This window comes from Morus notabilis, unplaced genomic scaffold, assembly GCF_000414095.1.
Source record: "Morus notabilis unplaced genomic scaffold, ASM41409v2 Scaffold1819, whole genome shotgun sequence".
Classification (NCBI taxonomy): Eukaryota; Viridiplantae; Streptophyta; class Magnoliopsida; order Rosales; family Moraceae; genus Morus; species Morus notabilis.
Window position 1 is genome coordinate 37,500 of NW_010359813.1, and position 13,801 is coordinate 51,300.

Sequence of the window (13,801 nt, forward strand, 5' to 3'; positions counted from 1 at the left end):
TGCATAGAACAGCTGGAAGAGAGGTAGAGAGAGGAAATAATAATAATAATAATAATAATAATAATAAAACCCTAATTGACTTATGGGTATTTTAGTCTAAAAAAATTGTCGTAGAAAATGCAATAATTTATGTACTTATGGTAGAACTCGATCCAAGGTCCAGACCCGTGGCAGGTAACGTACTTGTCTCTTTTAAAAATACTCCTGAAACGGAGCTCATTTTATTTGTACTTCTTAACATTAGCCAATATATTTCTACTTTTTAGATTAGAACTAGTCTAGGAGTAGAGTTTTTTAATATTTTTAGTAAGTCGGGTACTTAAAAAGGTAGAATATGTAATTTTCTTCATCTTATAACAATGAATAGTAAAGAAAATTAAAAATTAAAAATTAAAAATATTACAAAAATGACAAAATTTTGATGGCATTTAACATAATGATTGTCATAATATGATTATATATACACAATATGTGATATCATGATGATAATTACTATGTCATTTTTGCTACTTTTAGAATATTATAAAAATTTTGCTAAACCCCGACTCAAGGAATGAAATTTTACCACGTATAGTGTAATTATCTCTTGTAAATTTCATTAGAAAAAGTAAAGGTTTGAATAACAGTACACTAGCTGCAAGTTTAAAAGTGGATTATTATTTTTTTAAAACAAAAAAAAAAAGTGGAATTGAAATACATTAATTTTTTAAGAATAGTCAAATTATATAGCTGATTATTATAATGATTTTCAAGTTTTATACTACAAAATGACACAACAATTATTATAATATTTTATACCAACGGTAATATATTCTTAAGCAAGAAAAAACATTCCAAAAAGATTGATAACTGAAAACCGCATAACTTGGAAGATCTAAAAGCAGGTTTTTAGACTTCCGCAAAAGCGAGCGTGCAATTAGAGGATTAGATGGGTAGGCTAGTCGAATGAGAAATCAAGAGGGCTAATAAAAATACTAGAATCTAGATCTTAAAAAGAATGGAAGGGTGTGGGATCTTGAATGGAGATCATAGAATTGTTCTAGAATTAGAGTTATTTTTAAGTTATTTTATTTAATATTTATCTTTTAAGATTATTTGAGTCTTATTAAGATTACTTAAGTCTTATTAAGATTACTTTAGAATTATTTGAGTTTGAATTATATTCAGAGTCCTATTGTTGTGCAGATTTATCAGTCTATAAATAGTGAGTGTATTTGTATTTTTCACTTTAGACTTTGATGATTAATTGAATACAGATATTCTTCTCTTCTTCTTTCTCTATTTCTTTAATTATCGTGGTCCGAGATTGAAGTTAAGAAAGGATCAAGTAAGTTTTTTTTTTTTTTAATTTTTGGAGGGTTCATTATGGGATATGTTTGAATAAACTTAATTATTTAGAATGCAAGAAAAAAAAAAAAAACTGGTTATATGTTAGACCGACTTGCTTGTGAAAAATATTTCAAATAAAAAAATTAACTGTGGATGCTATAAAGTTTCGTAGGGGATAACTTTTTTTAAGGGTTCTTTAAAGGATAATTTTTTGAAAAAAAAAAAAAAAAACAGATTATCTTAGACTGACTTACTGGTGGAAATTTTTTCTAATATTAAAAGAGAAAAAGCAAAAAAAAAAAAAAAGGTTAATAATCTTTTTTATCAGTAAAGTTTATCCGGTACTGGATTTTCTTTAGGCTTATTTTTAAGGTCCATATGTAAATTAATCTGAAATTATGCTGATCCCGCATATAGCTAGCTTTTTTTTTTCTTTTTTTTTTTCTCTGGCTGGTAAGATACCCTAGCTATTTTTTTTGAAAGTGACTCAATCATGCATTAATAATAGTAAGTGATAGAAGGCTAGAAGTTAGGAATACTCGATGTAATTAACTAATTAATTTAGCACGTCTTAATAAACAAGAAGTCCCGTTGCACATATATATATATATAGAAAAATATCTAAATATGATAAATGAAACACAATTCATAAAATTTAAATTAATCCTTTTTTAATACTCTCCCCTATATCTTGCGCTATTAAAAAAATGTTCACAAAAAAAAAAAGAAAAAAACTCTAATTTTAGTTTGCTTTTAAACCTAATAATCGTTATTTTTCATTTGTTATCCTTGCCATTATTTCGTATTTTTGATATCTAGCTTTCAAATTCAAAATGAGAAGCTAAAGATAATTATACGTGTATTTCTTTATCTTCTTTTTTTGAATGGAAACTTAATCTTCCTCTTCAGTTCCTCGTTTTTTTTTTTTTTTTTTTTTTTTTTTTTTTTTTTTTTTTTTTTTTACATCATAATTCCGCATGCAAACAACATGTAGAAGCAAAGAAAAACATGATAATAAGGCGCAGGGTGCGTAGCTTCCCGAAACTCATGTTAAGGCGGATGAGAGGATGGATTTTCTGGATTTTTGTGTTGTTCGTGCTCTTGTCATTCATTGGATGGATCAAAGCGTTTCAAGATGTCCTGATCAGAAATAGGAAAAACGCTAGTTTAGTTGAACTTTCATTTGAAGAGACATCAATGGTGCAACCACATATTGCGGTGAGTACTGAAAGAATCACCAATCCACCTGCCACAGTTGCACAAAATATGTCGTCGACGTCGGAGAACTTTCTGGTCAGATTGTTATTCATAATATGAAATTAATTAGCTAATACGTAATATATTTCTAATATTTCTTTTGTTAAAAAAATCAAAATTACCTTTTCATTTATTTATTTTTATTTTTTTTGTTTTATTTTTATCAACCGATCACTTAGCAGTATAATTAAGATATTTGCCCAGTTGAATTAGGGTTTTTAGCTTCTTAGAGGAATAAATATTCTCTATATATCAAGAAATCATGTGTTGTTTGTCTTGTGAAGCTGGAAATTTTATTTTTCTGCACATAACAAATAACATACCTTATTAAGTCTTAAAAATTTGTAAATGATATTGTACGTTATTTGATGTAACTCGTGCATGGTACTACTGCTTAAATTTTTCATTCATATTGTAAACTTCATTAATGTGTATGTTCTCATTAAATTTCGTGGAAATATTACCAGGGCTCTGATCTTTGGAAGCAACCAAATAGTGAGAATTACCAAAAATGCATTAACCGGACGAAGGCAGAAAAGAGTATGTATCCAATAACTTTTCCCAATTTATTGCTAATTTTCCTTTCTTTGATCTAATTGTTTCTCAACTTACAATAATGCCAACTTAATTGTATCTTTGTGAGTTAAAAGTGTACTCATAATTTATTTTTAAAATTGCAGGAAAAGGAGTTGCTAATGCCACAGATGGTTATATCCTGGCTAATGCCAACGGGGGTTTGAATCAAATGAAACTTGGGGTAATAAGAGCCATGTTAATAGTTAATTATGCCATAATTATAATTTATCAGCAAGGTCTCATCATTATATTGTTCTCAATTTTTGTGGGGTTTAATTTCTTAATAATATGGGTGAATTAATGAACTATATATTTGCAGATAAGTGACGTGGTTGCAGTAGCAAAACTTATGAATGCTACTTTGATTTTGCCTTCATTAGATCACACATCCTATTGGAACGATTTCAGGTGAGCTAGGGTACTTAATTTATTATTCTGTCTCAATTATGAGCAAAAACAATTTTGTAGAAAAGGATTTACTTAATTTTGAGAATTTTGATTTGGTAGTGGTTTTAAAGATATCTTCGACTGGAAGAATTTCATTGAAGTCTTAAAGGGTGATATAAGAATTGAAGAGTCACTTCCCTTAGAATTACAATCAGTCACTCCCTTTCGTCTAAATCCAAATTCTTGGTCAAGGGTAAGTGCAAATATATGATTTTTTTTTTTTTTTTTTTTTTTTTTTTTTTTTTTTTTTTTTAATTTTTCCTTTAAATTTACAGTGTTGTTTTTTTTTTTTTTTTTTTTTTTTTTCATTATTTACAGCTCAGTTATTATAGAGGTGAAATGCGTAAAAAACTAAAGAAATACAAGGTGATTGAGTTCATGCGCACAGATTCCCGACTAGCAAATAATGTGAATGGCGTGACTCAAAGGCTTCGTTGTCGAGCAATGTACGAGGCATTAAGGTTCAGAAAAGAAATTGAACAGCTTGGGAAGACACTGGTTAACAGATTGAGGAACAATAGAACAAATCCCTTCATAGCTCTTCACTTAAGGTGGCTAAAAGTTGTTATTAAAAATATACAAGTTTTACGGATAGTTAATTTTGAATTATTTCTTTTAACCAACATATTTATAAAAATTGTTTGTAGATATGAGAAGGATATGCTTGCTTTCACGGGCTGCAGTTACAATTTAAGCAAAGCTGAGCATGAAGAGTTGAAACAAATGAGGTACAACATTGAACACTGGAAGGAAAAAAAGATCAACCCGATAGAGCAACGACTTCATGGGAACTGTCCGATGACACCGAGAGAGGTCGCTGTGTTTCTCGAGGCACTGGGATATCCTTCGAACACAAAGATTTACGTTGTCGGAGGAAAAATTTACGGCCAACGAGGGATGAGAGATCTTGAAGACAAGTATCCTAACCTATACAACAAACACAATTTAGCAACAGAAGAGGAGTTAAAGCCTTTTGAAAATGCTCAAAATCAGCTTGCAGCTATGGACTATATTGTGGCACTAGAGAGCGATGTTTTCGTCTACTCTTATCCCGGAAATATGGCTAGAGCATTGCAAGGGCATAGGACTTTCGAAGGTTTTCGCAAAACAATTATCCCAGACAGGTATTTTTTTATTTGCTATTCTCAATTCTTTATTCGCCTTATTTACGCGTAGTGATTCTCATCTTCTACAACGGAAATTTTTATGCAGGAAAAATTTTGTGAAATTGATTGATAAATTGGACGAGAATATCATTACTTGGGAAGAATTTTCTTCCTCCGTTAAGAGCCTCCATGCAAATAGGATTGGAGCACCATCTGTGAGAAGCCAGAAACCCCGGCAACCGCAAAAGTTGGAAGAGAACTTCTACTCAAATCCTCTTGCTGGTTGTATGTGTAAGAAATCCAATGAAAACAAAGCTGATCAATAGTTAACAAACAATCTCATAGTAAATAGAAAATTTTTTTACTTGTAAATTATTAAAATTTTGAATTCCACACGTTGCAATTTTGCATATCTTGCATGAGTTTTTTTTTTTTTTTTTTTTTTTTGAGAAAATGCATGAGTTTTGTTAACAAAAGGGGTATATTTTCCAGGATTGTTTATAGCAGTTGTTGTTTGCAGCTAATTGTCGTTTGCAATAAAAGTTATAATAACTTTTTAAAAAATAAAAATAAAAAGCAATTATAGCTGTTAGTAATTCAACTTTTTTTTTATTATTATTTTTATATGGAAAGTTTTGTCCACGACTTGAGACATCTTACTTTCCCACGATAGTCTTTTTTTTTCCCATTATTCTCGATTGTCGTTTTCTTCCCATTATTGTTCTTCACTGCCCAATTATGATCGGGGGATTCAAACCATGATTTGAATCATAGTTTATGATTTATTACAGTATTTTTTTCTCACAAATAACACACGTAAATCGAAAATGATTCTAATCACATGATTCGAATCCATGAACCAAACGTTAATCATTTTTTCATTTTATCAACGGTAGACAAATAGTCAAAAGGTGATGGAAAAAATGGAGAATTTATTTTTAAGAGTATATGAGTTTAGATTTTTATTTTGATAAATACATTTTTATTAGTGTAATTATTTAACTAAAAAAGTTATAAATCAAGAATAAAGAGAAAATCTTGATCCTTACACTTTCAAAGAGTATTTATCAAAATTATCCAAAGTGAAGAGATTAGGGTCCTTGAATTTTCTTCTAAAACCCTTCCATCTGCTCCCTCCAATAGTCCAACGTTTAATAAGTGGACTCTATTACTATCATCATTTGAGAAATGATATCATTACTTTTTGTTATCACTCTCTTTCACTTTCTACAATTATTAACACGTAAATTTTACTAATATACTTTAATAATATTTAAATTAAAAATAAGATAGTAAAATTCACCTATCAAACAGTTATAATATGCTAGCATTTCTCATCATCATTTTCCCATCATGCATTACCTCAAATTATACTCTCTTATAGATTGATGAGAGAATGAGCTAAATAGCTTCTTTTTAAGGTTATATTTACAGTAAATGATTCATTTTGCGAAGTAAATATAAGAATAGATTTATTTTGTAATTGAATAGTAAATATGTTATTCATCATGAATATTTTAAAATATATTATTTACCATAACTATTTTAAAATAAGCTATTTATCATAAATATTTTTAATTAAAAATGGTCTGTCTGCTATAATTTCCCCATGGGTCAAATATACTTAACGTTAGCTGTAATTTATAAACAGATTACATTCTTTCTTTTTGACAAAAAGAAAAATAGATAGATTGTGAACTGACTATAATCAAAGGAGATTTAAAAGAAACAAGAGATTTTTTTTTTGAAAGCAAAAGAATCAAGTGCCGTGTTTGGAATTGTTCTTATTTTTGTTTTTCATGTTTTTCGAGAAAGAAAAAATGAAAACGATTCTAAAACGGCATTTGGCATAATTAAAGACAAAAAAGGGAAATGAAAGCGATTTTTTAGTTTAGTGTAAAATGGGAGAGAAATGAAAAATGACTTTTAGTCATTTTTCATTTTTTGTTTTGTTTTCTCCTCTCTCGAGCAGATAGAGAGACATTAATGGGTTTTTTTATATTGAAAATAATCTCTTAATAAAACTACCAAACGTATTTTTAAAAATAATTTATGTCTGAGATTGAAAACGTTTTCATTTTTATTTTTATACAAAAAATAAAATCATTTCAGAACGAGTTCGAAATGCAAAGAGTTTCAGCCAAAAAAAAGTAGTAATCCTAGTGTTGGGCCTAGGTTAGCAATCAACGGCCGAAGTTACCAGAAAACTGCTCTAAGTGAAACAGACAAATTTGGCAAAAAATTCTGGATCTAGTTAACAAATTTTGAACTTGAATTCTTGTGTTTTACTTCTCTCTTTATCCACAAGAGTTTGTTATTTGTTTCAGTCGCTTTCTAATGTTTATAAGCTACACTTAACTGAATTTTCGTCGGTAGTTTTCAAAAAAAAAAAAAAAACAAAAATCTCTATATGGAACTTATAAATCTTCTATCCAGTACTCAAATGTCTTTCTTTTTTTTTTTTTTTTTTTTTTTGGGGTTAGAAGGCATTTGCAATATGTAATTTGGTACCCGAGATGTATGACTATGAAGAGAAAACATTTGACGAAACAATCACAATATCAATTATCAAAGGTCAGCAAATAGATGGTAAGTTTTGGAATCTACTGCTATGAGCCTCAAGGCTGCAATAGCAGCTGTAATAGACATAAAACCAAAGAAACAAACGTTAAGCCAATGCCAGAGCTTCTGCAAAGAAGTGAGCTTGTTCTTCTTCGCCACCAAGTACATGTGATTTGCGAGGATAAACGTGAGAGGGAATGTGCTGATGGCTCCGGTGAGGCTCATGAAATCTCCAAGGAATGGCAGAAGGGCCGCAACCAGTGTGTTAATGGCAAGGTATCCACCTCTTACCATGATTCTGAACGCCAAGTTGTGAAGTGCTAATGCACTTCCTTTAATTCCGAATTTCGTATCCACGTATTCGTACATTGGACTCGCAAATATCTGTAAGTACAAGAAAAATATTAGACCATCTCCAATGAAAATTGTCAATGTCAATACTATATTTGACATTAGAAAGTGTGAAATGAAATCATTTGACATGATTTTCTATTTTGTACTCCAATACACAAATACTATTTTAAATACAATATTGAAACTTGTAAAATAAAACAATTTTAAATAATATGAAAATGACAACATTATAATAATTAAACAAAAAAATGAATACAATCAAATGACAAAAACTTGACACATCCTACACTTAAAATAAAATGAATGGTTTTCCTAATCAACTATTAAAATTTAGCATTGAAACGCTGATTTGGCACTAAATTGGAGATGTTATTAATTTTGAACAAGAACCAGAAAGATTGAAAAAAAAAATAAAAAATAAAAAGTGAGGACAGAGAAAATTTACATGAAGAGCAATCACTGTTTGCAGGAAGGCGGAGAGATTCGCCGCTGCCTTTATCCAAACCGGACCACTGACACTGTTGAGCAAGTAAGTCGAAGTCGAAGATCCATAAGCCCAGTACCCCATAAAAGCAACGGCATACAGGGGAAGAACTCCGACTGTGAACTGAAAGTAGAGAGCTTTTAGCATGTTCCCAACAACGGGCTTCCTAACTGTTGCCTGTTAGAAAAAACATAGCAAAACAAAAAAAAGGGAAGTGAGTTTTAAAAGGAGAGGCAAAAAAGTAAGATAAATCATGGACTTCGAGGACGTTTGGTTAGAGGATTCAAACCATGTGATTCGAATTATTTTCGATTTATGTGAATTTTTTATGAGAGAGAATACTATAGCGAACCACGAATCATGATTTGAATCAGGGAACGAATCCCTCTACCAAACATCCTTTTAATGTCCAGCTACCTGTATCTCTGGAAGCATTCCTGTATTAAAAGCAAAAACCAGATTTGCAGCTGCTCCGATTGTGGTGAATATCTTGTCTGTTCTTGTACCTGGGATGTTATAATCCCTTTCTGGTGCTTTAATTCCTGCATTATCAAAGTTATTAGTTATTTGGGGCTCAAGCTAACAACTTGAAATATGACAATTTGAGCAATAAACAAAAAGGGACAGACAAGAACAAAAAATAAAAACAGAAAAAGCTGCAGGAAATTTCAACAAAAGAAAACCTTGGTAATCCAAGTATGGCAAAAAAGAAAAGAGCAAGCTTATAATTACCATCTCGAAGCGACAACACGAATGCTGTAACAATATATACAAGGCTAAAGAATGTTGAAAATCCCAACCAAATCCGAAGAGCTGATAAGTGTGGTATACCAATGGCAAACAGTGCACAAACAACCCCAGCTATGGCAATACAGTATGGGAGCTTCAGTAAATGGTCATCTCTGAAAAGAACATACACAGCCTGCAAGGCAAATATATGCACAAAATGTTTCACGAAACAAAAAGTACTAATAAAAAATCGTTTACAGAGAATTTTATGGTAGAATGTGTACTAGAAAAATGCTCTCCAGACTAATTATGTTATATTAAGAAAAGCATAATAGTTTAACATCAGTATATTTGTTCCTTCTTAATCTATTTGAGGATTATTTATTCTTTGTATCATGCAAAATTTTCTTATTTCGGTAGTTTATCATTGTCATGAGCACAGATCAACATGAAGAGTGGGGGACAAGCAAGTATTTCACTAGCAAATGTGTTGTAAAAGAAGAAAAATATTTATCCTTGAGAAAGTCATTTTTACTTATCATCACCCAGACTTTCTCTGATTTGGGTAGCTATTAGTCACCGTCATGCGCAAAAGTCAACATAAAGAATCGATAAATGAAAAAAGCTTAGAAGTGCCGTAACACTGATCATCACTGATAATGCTACCAACATTAAGGGCACAGTTTTAAATCGTTATATTTTTATCAGATTCTGTTAAATACTTATTATTATTTTTTTTAATTTGATATGTTTTTTAATTCATTTAGGAAATTTCTCTATACACAATTCTCCAAAACTTTACTCAAAATAAAATTCACCTTTAGTGCTTGACCCGCCAAGATGATAAATCCAGTGTTGATCATGAAAAGATTGGCATACTGCAACCCCCATGTGAGAGAATAAGCTTTCTTCCCTGTAAAGAAAAATCATAAACCAATTAAACGAGATAAATTCAACAAAAAGAAGGATCAAAAAGTCACTCTCTTTTTGGACATTCATTCGACATACCGTATATAAATCCTGCAAGGTCTCTGTATCTGATATGCCTTTTCCCACCAAATTCATGGAGCTTGGCAACGAGAGTATTCGCATACAGCGAAATCGCCGTCGCGGCGATGAGGCCAACTACGCCGAATACCCAACCCAGAGGAACCATGACGGTTCCTGAGTATCCCAAAACGTATGCACTGTTGATCCCGGTGGTCAGAACAAAACCCACTTGAAACCACGAATCTAAACTTCAAAAATTCCAACATCTCAAATTAGTTATCTTGTCATCTCTGCCTTGAGAGAGAGAGAGAGAGCAATTAAAAATCAAAACCTCATGAGTCTTTTGATTAATTACTCATCCCATAGACAAAAAAAAAATAATTTCACATAATCTTTTCAAATGAATATGAACAATGAGAAGCACACATATGTGCGTGGATTTATTTATTCATGTGTGTCTATGTATTCCTGTTCATGCGAAAACAATAAAGAAAGAGGAAAAAGGATAAGAATCAACATAGAAACAAAGAAAATACGATTCGACAAAATAAAGGATTCATATTTAAGCAAGAAAACAAATTTACCATGCAAAACAACATAAATAATAATCAAACCAAATCCGAATGCGCAACCAGAAAGGGGAAAAAAAAAAGAAACAAGAAAGGAAAGAAGAAGAAAAACAGATAAATGGATTGGATGAGAAAGGGAAACGAACCGCTGCTAATCTGATGAGCGGTTTCAGGGACTTCAATGGCGAGGTGGTCCTCATCGTGGACCTTTCGGGAACCAGAATCGAGATCGGAGGCGCCATGAGAAGCCATCGGAAGCTCTCGGAAATCTCCTCTTCTTGTTTCCAAGAGCAACTGGGTCTCCTCTTCCTCGGCAACCGCAACCACCACCACTTCCTCCTCCTCACATATATTATATAGCACAGCCAGCGTACTTTTTATGGTGTCTCCCCGCTAAATTCTAGCATCCCCACAAAGCCCTTTCTCTCTTTTTTTTTTTTTTTTCTTTTTTTTTTTTGATTTTTTTGAGTTTTGATTTTTACACACCCTGCAAAGCGCCCCACTTAAAAAATAAATCAATCAATCAAAAATCGAAACAAATAAACTAAATGAAATGTTTTCTTTTTCGCCTTATTTGTTGTATGTATTTATGGGAGGTTTGAAGATGAAAAGAGGAATGGTCGAGTAAGAGAGCTATATATAAGGGGGCGCCCACTATTTCTGTTATGGGTCACTCTGATTGGATGCGTGTCGGATCTGCCACGGTCAGACAGAGAGATGTGAGAGAGAGAAAAATGGGAGTTGTGAGCAGTGCCAGTGAGTGTGAGGCGAGCTTCCCTATGTGAATATAATTGCCCCTCCTCTTATTTTGGGGCAGTTCTTAGATTTTTTTCATTAATTTTAAAAATATTTTGAGTTCTGTTCATCTATTCGAATTTTATTAAAATAAAAAATTTTAAAAAATAATTATATTTAATTTTTTTATTATTATAAAAAAAGCTCACATAAAATTATATTCTAACTCAAATTAAAAACTTAAATCAATATCACATCTATAGTAGCTTCGCTGCGCTGAAGTCTTAATAGACGTTTGGTTTATAGATTCAGAATCATGATTCAAAATTATTTTCCATTTACGTGTATTTTTTGTGAGAAAAATACTGTAACGAATTACGAATCATGATTCAAAATTATTTTCCATTTACGTGTATTTTTTGTGAGAAAAATACTGTAACGAATTACGAATCATGATTCAAAATTATTTTCCATTTACGTGTATTTTTTGTGAGAAAAATACTGTAACGAATTACGAATCATGATTCAAATCATGACATAAATCTAACAACCAAACAACCCTTTAGCTTTTCCTCTGAGTTTCTTTCTTCTTCACGGGAAGATCCAGTTTAATCAAGTTTTTTTTTTTGTTATTATTATTCAACATTTTCTTTAATATTTTCTTAATCCTTATATCACTTTTACAGGTTTAATTAGAATTTCATACCTCCAGTTAATGTTTAATGACGTGCCACGTCAACAAGGCGGTTAGTTTTATAGACGAAAGTGAATGAAAAATGTAATTTAATATGTTTTATATATATTAAAATGTGTTTTGAGTTGTTTTAAAACTTTGAGAATATTTTGAAAAAAATTGCGTAAGAGTTTTTAATTTGAGCTGAGATGTGACATTTTTTGAGAGTTTTTCACTGTAGTAGAAAAAGTTAAATGTGATATTTTATGAGAGTTTTTTACTGTAAAAATCTAAAATTAAAAACTCAAATCGGTGAAATTAACAAGACCTTAATTGAAGAAAAACACTCAAAACTTTTGTTCAATATCAAATATTCAAGTATATTTATGCAATAGACAATATAATTATTTATAACCTTAAAAGGGCCTTGCACCTTATGTTCCTTATTCCAACTATAAAGTAACCAAATAAGTAAGGAAGCGAAGCTGTAGCGGTTGTTCTTCCTTTTTTTTGTGCCTGTGGTCGATGATCTAATCATAAGAATATGTGGCACTAGTGGTACACAGAAGTCATGGGTGATCATTGGTCCGATGCTTCGGGCGAAACCAATTCCCAAGGTGTGACGGGCGGTGTGTACAGGGCCCGGGAACGAATTCACCGCGGCATGCTGATCCGCAATTACTAGCGATTCCAACTTCATGTTCCCGAGTTGCAGAGAACAATCCGAACTGAGGCAATCTTTAATAAACGGCAAACTAATAATAAAATAAAACTAATTTAATAAATGACAATACAATTAAAATAAAAGGACTATTATATTTAAAACTCCCCACGTCCCCTAAAAAAAATCCCTACATCAGTGTGGATCGTTCTTTGTTTTTTTTTTTTAGCTGAAGTGGATCGTTCTAATTTGAGATATGTTATGAGTCAGCGGTCAAGAAAGCTTTTTGTCCTCTGCGGAAGGAGTGGACTATCGACCACCACTTATTTGTCTACTCATTTTTCCAGTACAATAATAATAGTTTCTTTTGAATTCTAAGAAGATTTTTCTTTCATTTAATTATCACATTAATTACTTACGGGTCACTTTAAAAGAATCTCGGGAAGATTTTTTGGGTATCCCTTTTAGGTTGATAATGATTTTTTACGTAGTTTGTACCAAAGAATTTTCCGTATTATTTACATTATAAACTTGTTGATCGGGAAAGTTTATGTTATCACTGGTGTGAAGCACCTTTTTCTCCATCGTTTTCTATTCCCTTTTCTGTCTGCATAGTTTGATAGTGGACCTTCTTTTTTCTTTTTCTTTCTTTTTCCAGTTTGATATGATACTTTACTTGAACTCTTGAAGGAATAGTTTATAGACATTGGTGGGGGGCCGTGATTGCCGACCGAGAAAAAATCATTCCCCGCAGCCTGCTGTCGATGGGGGCCGTGACCGCCGGCCGTCGCCTTTTTTTTTGAATTTTTCCACCGTACCCGAATGCCCAACGTGAAGCCTGAATTTTTACCCGATTTTTGCCTGAATACCAAAAAAAAACATATAGTTTTTTATTTTTATGCCGACCTGAACCCGATCCAAATAATTTTTTGACCGTTAACCTGATTTGCAACTGAATTTTTGAATGTAACGACTATTTATGTCTGACCCGACCCGCCATTTGTTTTGCCCGACTCCAACGGCTATATTTTTTACCGTCAACATAGAAACCCGAAGCCCGACCTGCCAAATTCAAGCTAAAAAATTCCCTATAAATACCCCGAGAAAAAACCATTCCCCGCTGCCGGTGGGAGGCCGTGACCGCTGGCCGCCGCTTTTTTAAAAATTTTTCCACCGTACGCGAATTCCCGACCTGAAGCCCGAATATCCAAAAAAGCGGTTAATTTCTTAATTTTTATGCCTGAACCCGATCCAAATAAATTTTTGACCATTAGCCTGATTTGCGAATGATTTTTTGAATGTAACGGCTATTTCTGCCCGACCCGACCC

The 13,801-nt window shown here is 32.0% G+C and overlaps 2 protein-coding genes across 2 annotated transcripts; one reads left to right on the forward strand and one right to left on the reverse strand.

The window, feature by feature from the left end:
• The first annotated feature begins 2,526 nt into the window (after nt 1–2,526).
• LOC21385462 (O-fucosyltransferase 19) lies at nt 2,527–5,041 on the forward strand. Its single transcript, XM_010095198.2, has 8 exons — nt 2,527–2,622; nt 3,054–3,126; nt 3,267–3,343; nt 3,482–3,570; nt 3,670–3,802; nt 3,928–4,160; nt 4,257–4,733; nt 4,822–5,041. The coding sequence occupies exons 1-8, from the start codon at nt 2,527–2,529 to the stop codon at nt 5,039–5,041; spliced, it is 1,398 nt and encodes a 465-aa protein (XP_010093500.2).
• Nucleotides 5,042–7,255: 2,214 nt separating this feature from the next.
• Nucleotides 7,256–11,081, reverse strand: LOC21385463 (proline transporter 2). Its single transcript, XM_024163744.1, has 7 exons — nt 10,550–11,081; nt 9,853–10,077; nt 9,663–9,757; nt 8,848–9,037; nt 8,533–8,657; nt 8,077–8,292; nt 7,256–7,661 (listed from the first exon to the last, which is right to left on the reverse strand). Exons 1-7 carry the CDS (start codon nt 10,653–10,655, stop codon nt 7,284–7,286), a joined length of 1,335 nt encoding a protein of 444 aa, XP_024019512.1. The 5' UTR covers nt 10,656–11,081; the 3' UTR covers nt 7,256–7,283.
• Between the last annotated feature and the right edge of the window lie 2,720 nt (nt 11,082–13,801).

Coding starts and splice junctions, on each gene's coding strand:
- LOC21385462 (XM_010095198.2), top strand. CDS start 2,527: ATGGTGCAACCACATATTGCGGTGAGTACTGAAAGAATCACCAATCCA. Junction 3,344..3,481: donor TGAATCAAATGAAACTTGGG/GTAATAAGAGCC, acceptor ATATATTTGCAG/ATAAGTGACGTGGTTGCAGT. Junction 3,803..3,927: donor ATCCAAATTCTTGGTCAAGG/GTAAGTGCAAAT, acceptor CATTATTTACAG/CTCAGTTATTATAGAGGTGA.
- LOC21385463 (XM_024163744.1), bottom strand. CDS start 10,655: ATGGCTTCTCATGGCGCCTCCGATCTCGATTCTGGTTCCCGAAAGGTC. Junction 8,293..8,532: donor GAATGCTTCCAGAGATACAG/GTAGCTGGACAT, acceptor TTTTTCTAACAG/GCAACAGTTAGGAAGCCCGT. Junction 7,662..8,076: donor AAACAGTGATTGCTCTTCAT/GTAAATTTTCTC, acceptor TTGTACTTACAG/ATATTTGCGAGTCCAATGTA.